Source organism: Camponotus floridanus, unplaced genomic scaffold (genome assembly GCF_003227725.1).
Source record: "Camponotus floridanus strain SB8 unplaced genomic scaffold, Cflo_v7.5 scaffold30, whole genome shotgun sequence".
In the NCBI taxonomy this organism is placed as follows: domain Eukaryota; kingdom Metazoa; phylum Arthropoda; class Insecta; order Hymenoptera; family Formicidae; genus Camponotus; species Camponotus floridanus.
In genome coordinates, this window is record NW_020229437.1 from 110,436 (window position 1) to 127,521 (window position 17,086).

Sequence of the window (17,086 nt, forward strand, 5' to 3'; positions counted from 1 at the left end):
TCACGTTATATGTAAGTTATACTGTACTGAACGGTTAAACTGTACTCTACGAGTAACGTTATTAATATTTATTTAAACAAGTTATCTGAATATCAGAATACATTATACAACTATCCTCAGTTTATATGCGCGCTTACATTTTAATATATATTAACATGCAATATTGCGTATATGCGCGAATATACAGCTGATGTTTAGATAATCACTTATTTTCCATCGTATTTTATTTTTTCTCTGTTTATTTAGTGGGGTTCATATTGTTTTAAATTGAATATTCCATATTAAATTAAATATTTTAAGTTGAATCTTTAAACTGACGTAGTTTTCTTAATGATTTTGATTCTAAAACTAATATAGAATCTTAAATTATTCGATACATAGATCTTTATTAAGATAGCTTTCGATATATTGGACACAATGGAATAAGAAAAATTTATAAAACGAATATGGAAATTGAACTAACGATGATCACGTTGAGAGACATTTAGCCAATTTTTCATATATACATATATAGGAAAAATAATCCTAAAATATTCGCGATACCCGTATAATAGCGTAAAAATTACATGGACTTCACGACGATCGAGGAATTTGCATTTCTAATTTTTATACCGACATTCATACCGACATTCATGAAATAACATCGTCCAACGATGCAGTGAAACCGGGATTTCCGGAATCTCTGTCGCGGAATTATAATATCGAGAATTTTTTGAAAAATTCGGATCGACGGTACGGAATTACAACAAGATCTAGGTCACAATTTTTCCTTTCCAGAAAAATGTCGAAATATTTTTTCCCAGCAAACATTTACTGGCAAAAATTACTGCCATGAAAATGAAAAAAATTCTAAGAAGAGTTTCGCGTATAAAATTACAAATACAATTTACGAATTTTTCTTAAATCCTCAATGACATATAGCAATTCGATACACGAATTTGTATAATTAAAACAAATATGTTTATTATTGATTTTTCATTTAAAAGTATGGGAATAAAGTATTCCGTTTAAATTCCCGGAGTATTATCATTTACCATTCTTTTCTCACGGAAGAGGTAAAAATCCACATTTTATGGAGAAAAAAGGTCGTGGACTAGAGCGAGCTTTTACGTGAGATTCGGTACAGTGTCGCGATATTGACCGACTTCAGTAACTGTATGCCATTAGCCGTGTACTTTTTGCCTAATAGTATGAACTATTGCGGCTGAGAACTCCGAAGAAAGCTTACGTTGGTAACCTACTTTTAGATCGTGCTAGGGTAAAATCTTTTTTCCAGAATCAGGTCGATGCACGTAAAAGACGTTGTGAAATGCAAGTAGGTCAGGCATCCATAAACGAGTTTTACTCATCAAAGTAAATAAATTATTTTATAATTATCGTAATGTCCGTTTGTAATTATTCATCGAATTTATCATTATTTGAATCAACGATGAATAAAGCCTCAAGAATACGGTTTTCTAATGCCTGGTATGTGAAAGAAAAATAATTTGTACTTACTTTATTCGATTATAAACTAGCAGTTCAGCTATTTCTCGACCCAACCTCGAATAGAGAGTTTCTACAAAGACCAGCACCTTCGGATCTATCCTTAATCGAGCTTCACTACGATGGTCTGGTGCTGACGGCAGTCTAGTTGCTCCTCTTAGAGTTGAACATCGTATCGCTGGCTCCGGCCTTGTATCTCGGTGTATCAAACTGCAATAATAGAAATCATCTGTTAGTTCGTGTGTAGAAGTAGAGAGAAGATTGTATATAATTTTCGTTGAAATTCAGTTGTATAATTTTTATATTTTTGTGAACTATGACTATTTATTTAAATTTAAGCGATTTATATTTCAACTCTTGATTTTCTAACTACTATCAAATACAATATTCATTTATTAAAAATTGCAAATGGCAATCTTTAGTAGATAAATATGTATAGATTTCTCTCACACACAAGTAATACTTTTTAAGATGACGTTGAAGTTAAATTATTAATAGCATGCCTTCAAAAGTTTAAAGAATTTCTACTTTATTGATCATACATGTAATGTATTTTCTTGAACTATCTCGTATCTCAAAAGCTTTACATATTTATGAGATATTTTCTTGTTATATACATATATAATGCGAACCCCATCACATTGCTTCATCTCTCTTACGCGTCCGCGTTACAGTTTTCATGATAATACCGAATGTTCAAAGAAGGCAAAAGGAACATTTCGATTGGCTTGAGTGCACGAGCAAATTCTTCCGCCGAATTCTTCGTAACGAGCGGCCCTCGAAGAATGCATGGCAGGCAGCTCTTTCAACCTGTCCTCAAAGTTCCTCTTTCAATATAGACAGATACAGCGCGCTCGGTGTATCCGTGAGAACGCGGATGCAACAGCGACGCAGGAATTTCGGAACGTATGCGTAGCTCCACAAAGGACCCTTTAGCGTTGTTGCAACGAGCCCTTCCGGACACTAGCGTCGAGTATTCTGCGAGTTTCGTGGCATTTACCGCGCGTAAACTACGCTCATGTGGGAATAAAGATAATCTTTCTTCTCTTCTTACATTTTAACATAGTCGCTGCTATCGCGTTTCAAAGAAATAGAAGAGGATCGGAATTTTTTGGCATTCGGTATTTTTGAAAGAAATGTGATATATACCTGTATATTCGAGCAATTTTTTTCAAAAATGCATCCGCGAGAAAATAAGCAACTATTTTACGAGTTGTAAAAAGTTTTCAAAATTAAATTTCAAAAATTTTCTTTTCTTATTTAATGTTTTATTTTGTTTATAGATTTTTTTCTTGAATGTCGAATTAAATTGGATAGTGAATCTGTTTCATTTCGTAGATAGTTACAAATACTTTCCCTAGTTGCTAAGCTCCTTTATGTTGATATTTGTCACGAGCAGATTCCGCGGTGCATTATCGGCGCATGCATCGAATTAATACGCGTCCAGTAACCAGGTTTCTCGCCATAAACCATCGAAAATCGGACCTTTGTGGTAAAGCAGGATAAACCAGAACCGGTTGACGTTCAAATATGTGGAGGTATTTTCATAATAGAACAACAACTATTATAGTATACGAATCCGAATTATTGATTACAGTGCCAACACGATCAATCATTCTCATAATTGCTACACTTGCGCCATTAACACGTAAAAACCTTTATCGTGCAGTACATTGAAAACGTCAACACGAACGTTCGAAATGAACAATAGATATTATGAGCGTACTAATAAACATTGCGTATTGAATAAATCATTAATTTTCAAATTGACAAATTTCAAGAAATTTTAAGGACGCCGCAAGTTTTTAAAATGTTTAAATGTTAAGAAGATATTTTGTAATTAAAAATGAGAAATGAATATTCTTTACATCGTATTTAATTTTAATTCTGTCAAATTCTTGTTTAGAAGAAATGCAGATGTATGCAAAGTTTTTAATTAAGTAATGCAAGAAGTGAGATTGAAAGGGTTGGGAATTTCTGGCTTAGATGGAAGCGAAACAGATTATCGATGTTGCACTTACGCTTCGCAGCTCTTATCCTCTCAAGTTTACAATTTATGCACATTAGGCGTCGCGTCGCCAGACGCATGCACGAAGCGGAGCTTTGGTCGCAGTAATGTTTACGTTCGTAGTACTGCTTTAGTCGTTGTTACAGAGTGTTTGGTGTAACTAAACTCCGGGCAAATATTTTCTACGTAATGTAATCACAGGTCGGGACGTAAACCGCGCTGCGCTGCAAAAAATTCTGACATGCATAACGAAATTCGCGGCATAAAACGCAGTTCGGAAAATGCAAGAAATGAAAAAAAATGTGTATAAAATGCACGTAATATTTCTGTAATGTTGTGTTATCTGTTTGCGCGTTTCGGACAACTCGCCAAAACTCGATCAGCGAATCGATATTCGCTTATTAAAATTTCTCGTTAACATCCTCAGAGAATAAGCAGAATGTTTTGAAATAGTTTTCGGAAAAATGTGGAAACAGTCGTAGCGGAAAACAGAGATATCGATCGCGATATACATACGTATGCGTATGCATATTTTGACGGTGTATTGCCCGGTTTCTCTGCATTTCATGCGCGGGTTATCGATGCAATATTCTTGATATTCGTGTGCATTGAAGTCGTTTATTCGCACACACAAAGCCATTCGTGAGTATTGAGAATCTGCAATCCTATCCACAGTTAAGAGTGTGCGAAAGATGCTGTCTATTGGAAAAGTAAAAAGGTCACGAAACTAGCTTCTCTCTATTCCATTAGGTATGACATTTAAATGCGATTTTATACGTTTTACTTTCTAGTCAAACGTTTGCAATAATCGTGTTTTAGCTTAGCATTTCGCTTCGGATAACTCAATAATATGTTCGTGTATTTTGGAAATATGATGGAATAAATAAATCGCGTTTTCTGCTAAAATTTTTATAGCATTTCTAAAAAAAAAAAAGGTCGTGTATATTATTATACGAAACAAATATATTTGCATGATTAATAACGCGGCGGAAATTGATGCGATTAAAACAGCTCTTAAATTCTGTAGAGTTTCGCGATTCAAATAAGATTTGAAAACCATTTTTGCATTTGACAATCAATGCGATCACGAGCGTCGTAAATGTGTCTCAACGTTAACGACAGGCAGCGACGTCGTATATCTGACATTTACGACGTGTACGACGTGCAGATCCGCACGTGCGTGTCCGCCACAGAAGCTCAAGTACGTCAGTAATCTGGGACGGAAGAGATATGATGCATCTCGTGCTATCACACATCAGGCGTGGCCGCAAGTAAGCGTATTAGTACACCGAGTTATTAGAGGATACCATCTGACCTAAATTCGAGTTCCTATCGGGTCCTTATCGGTTACAGGCGTGCCGACGTGCGTAGGCACCCTTAATACGAATTTACGATAACGCTCTAAGCTCTCGAGTACACGCGCATAATTAAACTATCTCGACTCCTGGGAGCAAAGCAGCCATGGAATCTATAATGTAAGGGTTCAGAAATACATCCAATCGGAACGCTTTCATTATTCAACCATTATCCTATCATAGATATGATTGACTTGAGAACGATTGGCAAGCTTCCGACCACACCGTGAGCAAACGTCAAATGTCGATTCCGATTTAAAGCAACGTGACACGACATTACGATTGGAAAAGACCATTTATTTTTATATGGCATTTCTATCACATTTACAAAATTATTCAGGATGTTTCGACAAAAGTGAGTAGAACAAGTAAAAATAAGTCCAAATGCCTATATTTTTTCCACGATACATCTTTTATCATCATTTACTTTGTATCGATCAAATGTTATTTTCTTGAAGAAGTTTTAATTAGATAAAACAAGAATACTTTTTTTTTTAGAAAAGGATGTAAGAAAAATCTGTGAAAACATCTAAAAATAAAATAAATCTATCAACTTTCAAAGTTTTGTAAGTTTAGAAGGCTTATAGGAGATCCATCTCTAAAGTAGTATCAAGAAATTTATCGCGCTTTTAAAAATCTTTAATTAACATAAAAAAATAATTATTAAAATCTACAGAGTGATATAAAAGTTTAATTTTAAAAAATATTTTTCAAATTTAAAAAATAAATATTTTGATGGAGATAAAATTTTACAAGAACTTATGGAATTATTTTTACCTGTTTTACATTCTTACAAAAGATTGTCTTCTTTATCGAAATATCCTACATATACAATAAATTATATTAATCGCGTTAGAATTATTATAGGCACGAATTTAAAGTTTCGTACTCGAGTCCCTCGATATTGTTAGATCGAACTTTTTATATCTTTCGTCATTCCTTCGTAGATCGCATAAATATGACGTTATAAGACGTCAGAGAGAAGCCAGAAGAACTGTTTTTCACAAATCTCGCCAGGTTCTTCCCATCTTCGTGAGACTTTAGCGAGGTATGACGAAAAAAATGTAGAAGCTCGTAACAGTAGTTTCAACGTCATCTGACGACGTTAATAAACGCCACGCAAGGGAAAGAGAGAGAAAAATGATGTGTCCTTCTTAAAAAGTAATTTTAGATTACGGCCACCATTGTTGCCTATCGACAGCCGATTAAATTACAGAGGAGAATTGCTCTTGACATAAGGGAGCGGCAAAAGAGCGGAGAGGGAGCTCTCGAATTACCACGTCGTATAACGGCTCGTCGTCTCGTACTTTTCGCGCGGATAATCAAGTTACGTCCGATGCGTCTTTATGATCCCCTTTCGTTTTTCGTCCCCTTATATTGCCTAGCTGTGACAGGCAAAGTCGTTGGCACTTTTCGTGTCTTACCGTGCGGGAGTCGTCTATCTGCCTTTTATGTGCGGCTTTTATAGGATACCTTCCCTAACTCGGGAAAAGTCGCGAAGAAAACAACGCGTCAAAAATCTAAAGTCAAATGCGTGCATCCAAGTTGCTTTCTCTAAAGCTACTAAAATAATATTCAAAGAATTTATTCCTACACATTGGCGAATATATCTGTAGCTTCAACAAGAATAATCGATATCTATTTTATAACTTGGGAGCAAAAGTACGTGACAAAATATTTTATATGAATATACTCCTCATTTTTTATCTCTCTAAATAATAAAACGATGTTTTCACTAGAGATGTTTTTTTTTTTATTTTAAAGTCCCGAGTTTTTACCAAAAACATTCCCGCATATTTTAGGTAATATTCTGCATTAACGCACATTTTCTGGGTTTAAATCGCCGAATTAACGCAGCTGTTCACGCACGAGCAGCGCTACGCATTATTAGATTTATCAAGTGCATGACCGTCGGGAAAAGAGCTATTGTCCGTCCCACGCTTTTCTCCATGGATAGAGGATACAATGCCTGGCTCGTGTTGGCTCGCGTACGCGCCTCGGTATTCAAATGCGCCGGCAAAGCCGGAGCGCGTAGTAGCTCCTTCCGTGCGCATACTTTCTCGTTAGAGCGGCGAGAATCCCTCGGTCAGAATGGCAACGCTAATGAATCATAATCGGTACTTTCCGCGCGGAACGCTTTAGCCGGGTTAACCTTAGTAGACGTGCCTGTGTGCGCTATATGAGCTCTGCAGCAGCTGCTGCACGCAAATGCACGTCTGTCATGTCCACGGACGGCCGCTCGCCAGCGTCGATTGGTTAAATGACAAACGAAATCACCCTCTCGTTCGTTAACCTTGATGCGCCTTCCTTTTTCTCTTCGTATTTATTTTTCTCTCTCTTTTTCTTGTCTTTTCATCTGTCTCCTGTCTCTGCCTTTTTTCTCTCTCTCTTTGTTTGAATTACTTCTAGTAGAATTTCGCGATCCTCTGTCTCATGTTAATCAGGGACAGGTGTCCGGGAATTTTCTTGGTGAAAGAATAATAGGGATTAACGTTACACGATTCATTTGACATAAAGTTGGTCGTAATCACACGTCGATTAGTGATCCGCACATTATCTTTCCCGCATATCCTTATTCAACGCGATCGCTAAATCGTATTCACCACTTGATGCTTTCTTGTTTATAATATTTTGCTCGTTAATGTAAATCGGTCGATTTTTATTGGTGGTGTAAGATAAATATGAAAGATATATAACTCATAAATATTTAAAAACAATATTTGCTCGACTTGAAAGCAAGAGTGATATGTATATTAATACCTGAATTTAATAATAAAATTTTCGCAATACCTAAATAGAATTCTCGTTACTACCAGACATGAAGAGGAAGAATATTTCTATCATTGTATCAGGTTAATTAAATTTTCAGAGCTAATTAGAAGCGTAATAATAAATAAAAGTTAAAATGCAGTATATATATTTAGAGGTTTTTTAGATATATATAGTTTCGCATAGAGTAAAATTGTTTCCGAGAGTTTTTTGATGCATGTATTCATATGATGGAACAACCGTCACTTAGAATAAAAGTTCATTGCCCGCGGCTTGTATTCGTATGAAAGTTTGCCAAACGATTCCGTTTTGAACTACGTGGAAACCCGCGAGCCAACGCGACAATTCCAAAGCGTATTTTCGTGCAATGACCAGAGATTGTTTTCTTTTCAATATATATATATTATATATTCAAGAGAAAAAAATTCAATTGTCACAGTCATTACAATTTTGATTATTAAATATGTACATACCCTATAAATAATCCGGTCATTAAACATGTATACAAGTAATCTCCTTAATCTACATAAAATGTCTCTATAAATATATCTGGTTATTAAATAAATAAATAAATTTAAAAACATTTAAAAATACTTAAAAAAATTTTTAAAGATAAAAAAACAAAAAAATATTTTAAAAAACAATATTTTTAGATATCTGCAAAATATTATATATAGAAGTATATATAGAAAATAAAATATATATTTTTTCGCAACTAGAAAAAAAATATATATCCATATCGATCTTCGAAGTCTGCATTTCGTTTCTTCCAGTTCGATAGTAACACCGCACCGCACTAGAATCAGGCGCAGAAATGTGTCCGTGACACGCGAATCCACGGCTTCAGTGGTAATAAAAGGCCTCCCAAGAGTTTCCTTTTCTTTATCGCGCGACTACGCGACGGTCTGTGAGTAAATTTAAGCCTCGCGCACACGCCGTCGTTTAAGTTACCGTGGATCTATCTTACGAGCGCAGGTGCACACGAGTGAGCACGAACATGATGTCATTCTGACACGAGAGAGATAGAACCTTTCGTGTGAGCACAATAATAGCTGCTTCCACAATAGAATTACACCGCGCTGAAGATAACAACCGCGTATAATTGAGTTTCCAAAAGTATTTATATACGATTAACTGTTTCTTTCATCTCTGCGGATATCTACTTATATGTGGTTTCTAGTATATAACCAATCTTATCCTTGTGAGTGGCAAATATCGATAATGTACACGTAAAGTATTTCGAATTTCTCTCTTTTACATTTATGAATTGGAAATTTTCTTCGCGAAAAGTAGGAAGAATGTTGAATAGAGGCATGAACGTATAAGAGCAGCATAAAACAGAAGCAGTTCCTAAGTATTCCTCATCTCGCGTAATAAAGTTGTATCATATTCGAGATAAATGAAGCGGAGTTATGATCTCAAGGTTATACATTACCTACATACTTCCTTTCCTCCTCGCTTAAACTTAATAGGTTTCTATATCTACCTACTTTGATTCTTCCACTTTACATCAATTAGTGGACAAAAGATCAAATATATGTATTTTACTTTGGAGGGGAAAAGAGAGAAAGTTTGAAAATAAATATAATAAAATAGCTATAAAATAATTTATGAATTATTGGTAATATAAATGTAATTATAAATCTAAAAATAAAATGCACACATAATAAATAAATTCTTCTTCTTCAATCAGCTAATTTAACTTTCCCGAGAAATTTAATCACGTATGCAATAATATTACATTCACAGCTTGCGATTCAATGATGCAATCTATATCTGAGATATTTCGTTATTAGGTTATATTAATGGCCGCAGTTGCTTAATAGAATAGCGAGGCATCGATGACATTGATGAAATGGTTGTATGCATATTAATAGTGAATGAGATCAAATAAGATAAACGATGCATTTCGCGCATATGAAAAATTTTACCTAAACAATTTTAATATTAATTTCTCTAGATTGATTTTTTATTCTTATACTTTTAAATCATGAAAATTAAATTAAATCAAAAATTATTTCGAAATGATTATTAAACATTAAAATATAATATTTAAAATATCTCTAAAATTGAATCACTAAACATTTTGATAAATGTAATCAACTTTTGTAATAAAATTGTAATTGTAATTTTGAAATAAAATTGTAAATTTAAAGGAATAATATCTACATTTGCCATTCCTGTCACATATATGATATGGAATAAGTAATATTGTATATATTATCATACGTTGTATTTTATCGGCACATTAATTTTACTAGCCCCAGAAATACGCCCCGCGTCACGAAGCACATTTATTACCGTGTCGGGCCTGCTTTATGTAACTCTCAAAATCGGCACAACCCTTCGTGTTCGATCATGCCGGGCTTCTTGCAGTGCTCACATTTCGCGCGCGAGTACGCGCGTCTCTCCATCAGGTACGTGACCGAAGCCACACGATAGTAAATTGCTTCTGCGGTTTTACTCTTCGTGGCGACGCAAAGGGGGCCGACATGGGGGCGAAAGTCAAGGATTCGAAACTTGCTTCGTCAATCGACCAGTAACGGAATGACCGGAACGAGGTGAAAATCGAAGGGAGGTCCAAAGAGAACGGAATCATCAGGGGATGCTCTTTTTTGGTCACGATGGAATGAGAAAAAAACTTTGAGAAAAGATTCCTCGAAGCAGCGCGCGCGTAGACTTCTATCCTCTGATTGAGTGGCGAAGGTGACCAGAAGGTGGAATCCCGGTCGGTTCGGGGGGGATGCGAAGGGGCATCCGGCAATTTACGGACGTCCGGCGAAACTGATTTCGAGGCGACAGAAATTACTTCTTCAGGAAGTCGCGGTATTCTCTCCATCTCTATCTATCTATCCATCCATCCACCCATCCATCCATTCATCCATCCATCTATTCCCGCCTCTTCGCGTCCTTCCTTTCCTACTTTGAACTTTTTTCGATCTCGCGACGACTTGTGACTCGCCTCTAGGGTGCTATATCTAACTTACAACACTATAGCAAGCCTCGTTCAGTTGCGATACGGCAATTGTGGGTGATATAAAAGCATTATTATTAACTGGTGCATATCAAAATTAATGCATTTATTTTTAATTTGATTTTAAAGAATGAAATAAATTCAAGCAATTTATCTAAATTAGCGCACGTAATTTTTGCAATGTTGTTACAAATTTTGCGGAAGTGGGCAATGTAAGCTTTGTGTTTTCAATTGAATCATCCACAGCGAGCGCGCGATTTCTTCATATTGATTTCTCACGGCCAGCGCATCGAAATTGTGGTCATATCGATTTGAAATAAGCGATAGCCGTGGCAAATTTCGTAATATATACTTCTCGAGAATAGAAGACCGATATTTGACTCATACCATATGCCGTCAATTCTTAATTAAATTTCTCGAGCCGTGTGCAAATATATGAATAAAATCTAGAAAAAATGTTCTTTTAAAGTTTTCTACAACTTTAATCTTAAAATACGATTATATCATATAAAGTACGATTACATCATTTTTCAGACTAAAATCTCTAGTGCAAAAGAAAAGGACTCAACATAATTATAAATGAAAAATTATAAACGCATTTTTCAAAATCTACAAATAATATTGCAAACAAAATATGCAAAAACATTAAAACATGATATAAAACGTTGCAGAGATTAATTAAACAAATATCGAATTACAGATGTAAATAAAATCGTTACGTAAAATATTCGAGCCGACAAGCCAACTAACACGTTAAGTGACTGAATTAGAAACAAAGGATTGCGGCCATTTCTTTCTGTTAACTGCTCGTAAGACTGATATACGCGAGGTCGTAAACAAGCTTGGAGAGATCCACCCTCTGATTCATGTTGTAGTTTTACTATGATTGCCAAATGTAATTGGAACAAAAATAAACGTTGCAATAAAATACTTTCACTTCATTATGTCGCTTACGGCGATACAAATAAAATTTCACTGAAAATCTTTCTCTATCGATAGTTCAGTATTAAATGATTATCTAAAAAAAAAATTGATAATCCGATTAAAAATTTTTCGTCCCCGCACAGCTTACAGAAATATCGAGAGATACCTATATGATATCTAAATAATAACAATTCCACCATTATTTCGCGACTATCCACTCCTATTTTGAACTAAAACTTGTTAAAATAAATCTATGATCCGCAAACTTGAATTGAATCTCGATAGAAATAACTACATTTTTAACTACATAGTAACGGGCGATATATACGATCAATTTCTTCGAAATAAAACGAATAAAAAAAGTAAAGAAAAAAAAGCTTTCGCGACAAAGCTGTTTTTTGACACAATGTAGTAAGTTTGAATATCCCTCGTCGACATAATTGAGTGTTTCACGGATCAATTTGTCTGCATCTGTCGTTTCCGTTGTGCAAAATTTTTACTTTCTATATCCAGCCGCACGGAAGTTTTTAATTTGCGCTAATTAAAGGCTCGTCCTCTCGCTATCGACCGATCGATCCGCGAAATACACTCGGAATTCCGATATATAGGCGATAAATTGAGAGAGATGAAAGCGGGGCGCACGAAAGGGGTTTCCGAAGGGCTGTACGAGAGGAAACGCCGATACATACGGGCTCTCGCGAGGTTTTTACTCGTTCGCAGCGGGAAACGTTGTAAACGCGTTGCATTACATGCACGAGCACTATCGATTGGTACTGGACAATGCGATGTTTCTTGGAAAGAAGTCGGGAGATTCCAATTACTCCATAACTCTGTAATAATTTTAGTCCAATAGTTGTATTATTTTGCAATACCATATGTATCAATCAGCAGCGAATATTTTCGTTTGTATGCGCGTATAAAGCCTTATTAATGTCGTATTATAAATGCGTAATCGCTTGCAGCAATTGAATATCGTGTAAAATAACAGTATAATATAATTACAATGAGCCAAACGCCCGCGAATTATTACAAAGCGTTATAACAACGCTATCCATCTGTAATCGAGATTACAAATGAGGGAAACGTTAATAAGCTATGCTCATATTAGTCTGGAAGAAGATAGAGAGCAATGATTAATATGTCATCAAAGGAGCGCCACTTTGATACGCCCGCAATTTCTGAGGCCTGTGGAAAACGCGAACTTGGCAGCAGGCACTCGAGTGCTAGAGCGATGAAACAATTAGGCGGAAATGCCTCTAATGACACAGTAGCTGCTCGAATTTGACTGGCAAAATTCCTGACGGCATTTCTCTTCAATCTCCATCCGCGTCTAATATATGACGCGTAACTACGTGACAGCTACTTTGATGATATTATCCCTGATAAGGATTGAATGGGTAATCGCGAGTGGATATTCAATTATTTAATAAATGATTGTTCAAAATTATTAATCGCAAAGTCGTAAATTTAAGTAATATAATAAAAGATATTATAGTACAGAAGATATTATAGTAGAAAAAATATAGAAATTGCGCTTAACGATAATTGTGACGAAAATAGTCTAAGCTTAACCGAGTATCCTGAAAATTCTAGTTAAAATCTATTTAATTTAGAATCATTTCCTCGCAAACTGTTTGTATTTTATTCGGATTTTGATTATAATTAGTACTCATGCCATCATATAAGATATGTCTCCAGATATGTATACAAAACAAAGTTTTAAAAATATCAGCCGGATAATTCTTTTCAATGTTTATCTATTTGCAGTATCGGAAAAGAAACTAATTGCGATGTTTTGCATATCTAAAAGCTTGTTCGTTAAACCGATAGATTATAATGAGAAGAAGAATAATAATTGACAATGTACATTTAATTTTGACTTTATCAATTATGATCATAATAATAATTTGCGTTAGATGTCATCGAATATCGCGCGAATGCAAATAGAATTGTAAATTTTGCCTAGAATTGTCCAATTTTTGATCATATGAATTATTAATGATCTTACATCTATTTTAGAAATTGAGGATATTATATTAGAGAAGAAATTTAATATCTAGCATACAGCATTAAAAATTATTAAAGATAAATGTATTCAGAGCTACTTAAAATCTGTGAAAAATTTATGTGCGTAAAAATAAATAAATTCTCTAATCTTTAAGAAGAATTATTCTTCTTGTAACAAAATTGGATTTCATTTATATAATAAAAGAATAAAACGTTCGCGAAAGGGGTTTTGAGATTTGTCATAGTTATCGTAGAAATATCAAATGTCTCTCAATCTCCGTGCTTTTTTAAATTTGTATTGACATACATGATGCAAATTAAGCAATAAACAATCGATAAATGAAAATCTGACAACAAAAATTGCCCGAAAAATGTAAAAAAAATATGGATATCATTGGAAATCCTGTTACAATCCTATATAAAATAAGCATGTTTATATTAATAAGTATGTTAACGATCGTTATGTTGAAATTGGGCCGCTATTTATTATTCAAATTATAAATGATTCACATGAAATAAATGAACACGCACGAGAGTTTCTAATGATATCATTTTTATCGATTTTTATCTCATCCGTGCGATATCAATTTTACGACATTTATTCCACCACGCCATTTATAAATGGCGCAAACGTACAAACACGAAAAACAATTCGCTTAACAAGCGAACCGTTTATTTACACCACGCGCGCGCGGGAGATTACTGTGTAATTTTAATGACTTTCTCGCGATAATGAGACTCGAGCGCGGACGAGCAACGGGAAAATATCGAAAAAGACATACCATACTCGATAAAGTAATACGGTATTGTGTCGATTTTCCTTTGTACGGGCAAATAAAAGGATTTATAGTATTCGTACGAAAGATCCTGAAAAAAAAGATACGGGAAAATGGAAACAGGCCGGGTCGCCTCCAATAATTGGAATCCTAATCAATAGAGCGCAATCAGTCAACCATGATGTATCGTTCAAGGGAGAGGTACAATTTATATACGCGCATATAGCACATACACACACACAGACACATCTAGACAAACCATACACCTAAGCGAGCACTTATAGATGCACACTGCGTATATGTATCTCCATCCACACGAAGTGCTCCACTTGGACACAAAGAATTATTGGCTCCCATTCTACTCCAAAGTTACCAACGGCATCTGTCTGTCCATCGGGCTTCCTTCCACCTACGTTTGCGTCCTTCTATATATATCCGACCGTGTCGTATATCAACTCGGCACAATTCGAAACATATCGCCGAAACATACCGTCTTCTCCTTTGTGTCTTCGTCGATTCTTCTCGCGTAAAACTCGTTTTTATCGCTATCCATGCGCCTCTTTTACCTTGATATGTTGCGGGGATGGAGAGGGAGGGAAAAGGAGGGAAAGAGGTACGGAGACGTACGACGAAAAATCACCTGGATTCGGCTTTCAGAAAGTCAGGAGAGCGGAGAAATCCGGCTGCGCCATGCTTTTACGGCCATACGATATATTTACTGGCTCCCCCGATGTGCGACATGACTTATATCACACGCCGTACACATTGTTGTTGGAACGAATTTGCTATCTGAGGATGTACTTGTATCAACAGTATCGATATAACATTCTTTCATCGTATCATTCTGCGTCACCGGACGTTATGAATCAATTCAGCACTTGTCGATTGTCTCTAATTAATTAATTATCGGAAATGTCATAATCGTTATGAAACAAATTTTCACTTACATTTCTAGATATCGTGCGCACGACGTCTTTTTTATTACATTAGTTTAATGTATTATTGCATATCTCAAATCGCTTACTAATAATTTCTCTCTCTTGAATCTTTTAATTATTAAGAACAAGACGATCAATCTACATAAAGAGCGATTGCGTCAGTGCAAATATCAATCTTACGACACGCTGTATGCAAATCTGTTACATATTTTCTCTCCATGGATCTAGATTGATCACACGGTACGATTTATAATTTCTTGCTCTACATCGATATGCGAAATTTCTCTCCAAGTTCTCTTTAGTTTCCTTCTATCGCAAGTTCGCAGGTAGTTTTAAAGGACGAACTCGTGCGGTAAAGGACTTTGTATCACCGTGTCAGTTTTGAGGAGCCCTTTATTCCCTTTACGGAGGTGTCTCGATACAGTCTCGCGTTAATTTCGAGACGCGGTATTATTAAACACGTGATTAGCGTCTGCCTTTGCACGCCCGAAAACACACTCGCATATTCTCCGCACACGAGTCTTTTAGACCAGATAAATTAAGCTCACATTTCTATGTAGTACTTGTGTGTAAGCGAGCCGTACAGCAATCTATATGAATTTGCGCGTGTATGTTTGCACGCATATATGTATATTACCTACACGAGTATCAGATGCCGTTAAATGGGACACAGTATAACATTCCGACGAGCTGAACAGGAGTGTATGAGAGCCCACCGACACGCAAGTATATAGAGAATAACAGCGACACTGCAGGAGATTTGTGCGGCGTCCAAGGGTTAATTCATGGAAATCTACCTGAGCCACGCCCTTCAGAATGAATTGCACGTCACGAGATAACGTGGCGAACTATGCGGCTCGCGTTACCTCTTACATCGCGCGCTTTATTAACGATTGCTGCCCGCGCGCGAGCGGGATTCACGAATTTCTTCCCGGATTTTTTTTTCGCTCGCGTGAGAGCGGGCGCAATTGCGAGCAGCTTGCGTTGGCTGTGAATCCTGTGGTGTTTTTCGTATTGATCGTGCCGCGTTTCGCGCGTCACGTTGCAAGTCCACCAAGTTTGGCAAAACCGCCTGTTCGAATAGGATTCGTCGATGCGTGAAGACTCGGTCCTCTATCAAGAGTAACTACTAAATCTACTAGGAAGTTCTATTATTCTGGACAGTTCATAGATCTTGTACCTTATAAATTATGACGTTAAAGTTTGATTACTACGCTCAAGTTTGATTAGTCCGCATTTTACGTTATTTTATTGTGATTCGATATTATTGAAAATTATATATATAATATTATTGAATTAATTATATTGAATTATAAAATTTTCTAGAAATTATAATAAAATAATAATTTTTAAAAAATCACGTACAAATTTGTATAATATTATCCTGATGTAGAGAAAAGTTGCACGATTCGTTAATTTTTTGTAATTAAAAATTTTGTATTTTATATACATTTATAGACGTGACGTACTAGCAAACACACACAGAGAAGATTTTATCTGTGTTTGCATGTACATGTGGAAGGAAATTCCACGTAATTCCTCATTTCTGACGTCATGCTCCAGCATGCAGCGACTAGCACAAAGCCTTAAAGGCGATCTTGTTTGCGTTACGTTCGATGACTAATTCGTCGCCATTCCTCGGTAAGACCGTCTCTTTGAGCACGTAGCTTCCTGCATGTGGTATTAGATACAAGGCATCGGATATTGTACGTGCACGCTGCTTGGAGCTACAAGGGTATTGCAAACGTTTTGAATGGAGCTTTGCAAGGGGCCGTACAGTCGATACACAGATATCCGCAAGTGGACATTGCACAATGGCAGCGCGTTTGCGTCATATCCTACAGCTAATT

The 17,086-nt window shown here is 35.9% G+C and overlaps 1 protein-coding gene across 3 annotated transcripts in view; it reads right to left on the reverse strand.

Moving 5' to 3' along the window:
• LOC105247912 (bifunctional heparan sulfate N-deacetylase/N-sulfotransferase) overlaps positions 1-17,086 on the reverse strand; it is a 209,188-nt gene that overhangs the window by 37,176 nt on the left and 154,926 nt on the right. For all 3 annotated transcript variants that reach the window (XM_025410272.1, XM_011252374.3, XM_011252373.3), the window contains one exon: positions 1,498-1,695. In XM_025410272.1, coding sequence (XP_025266057.1) covers positions 1,498-1,695 — 198 coding nt within the window. The remainder of the gene's footprint in view (positions 1-1,497; positions 1,696-17,086) is intronic.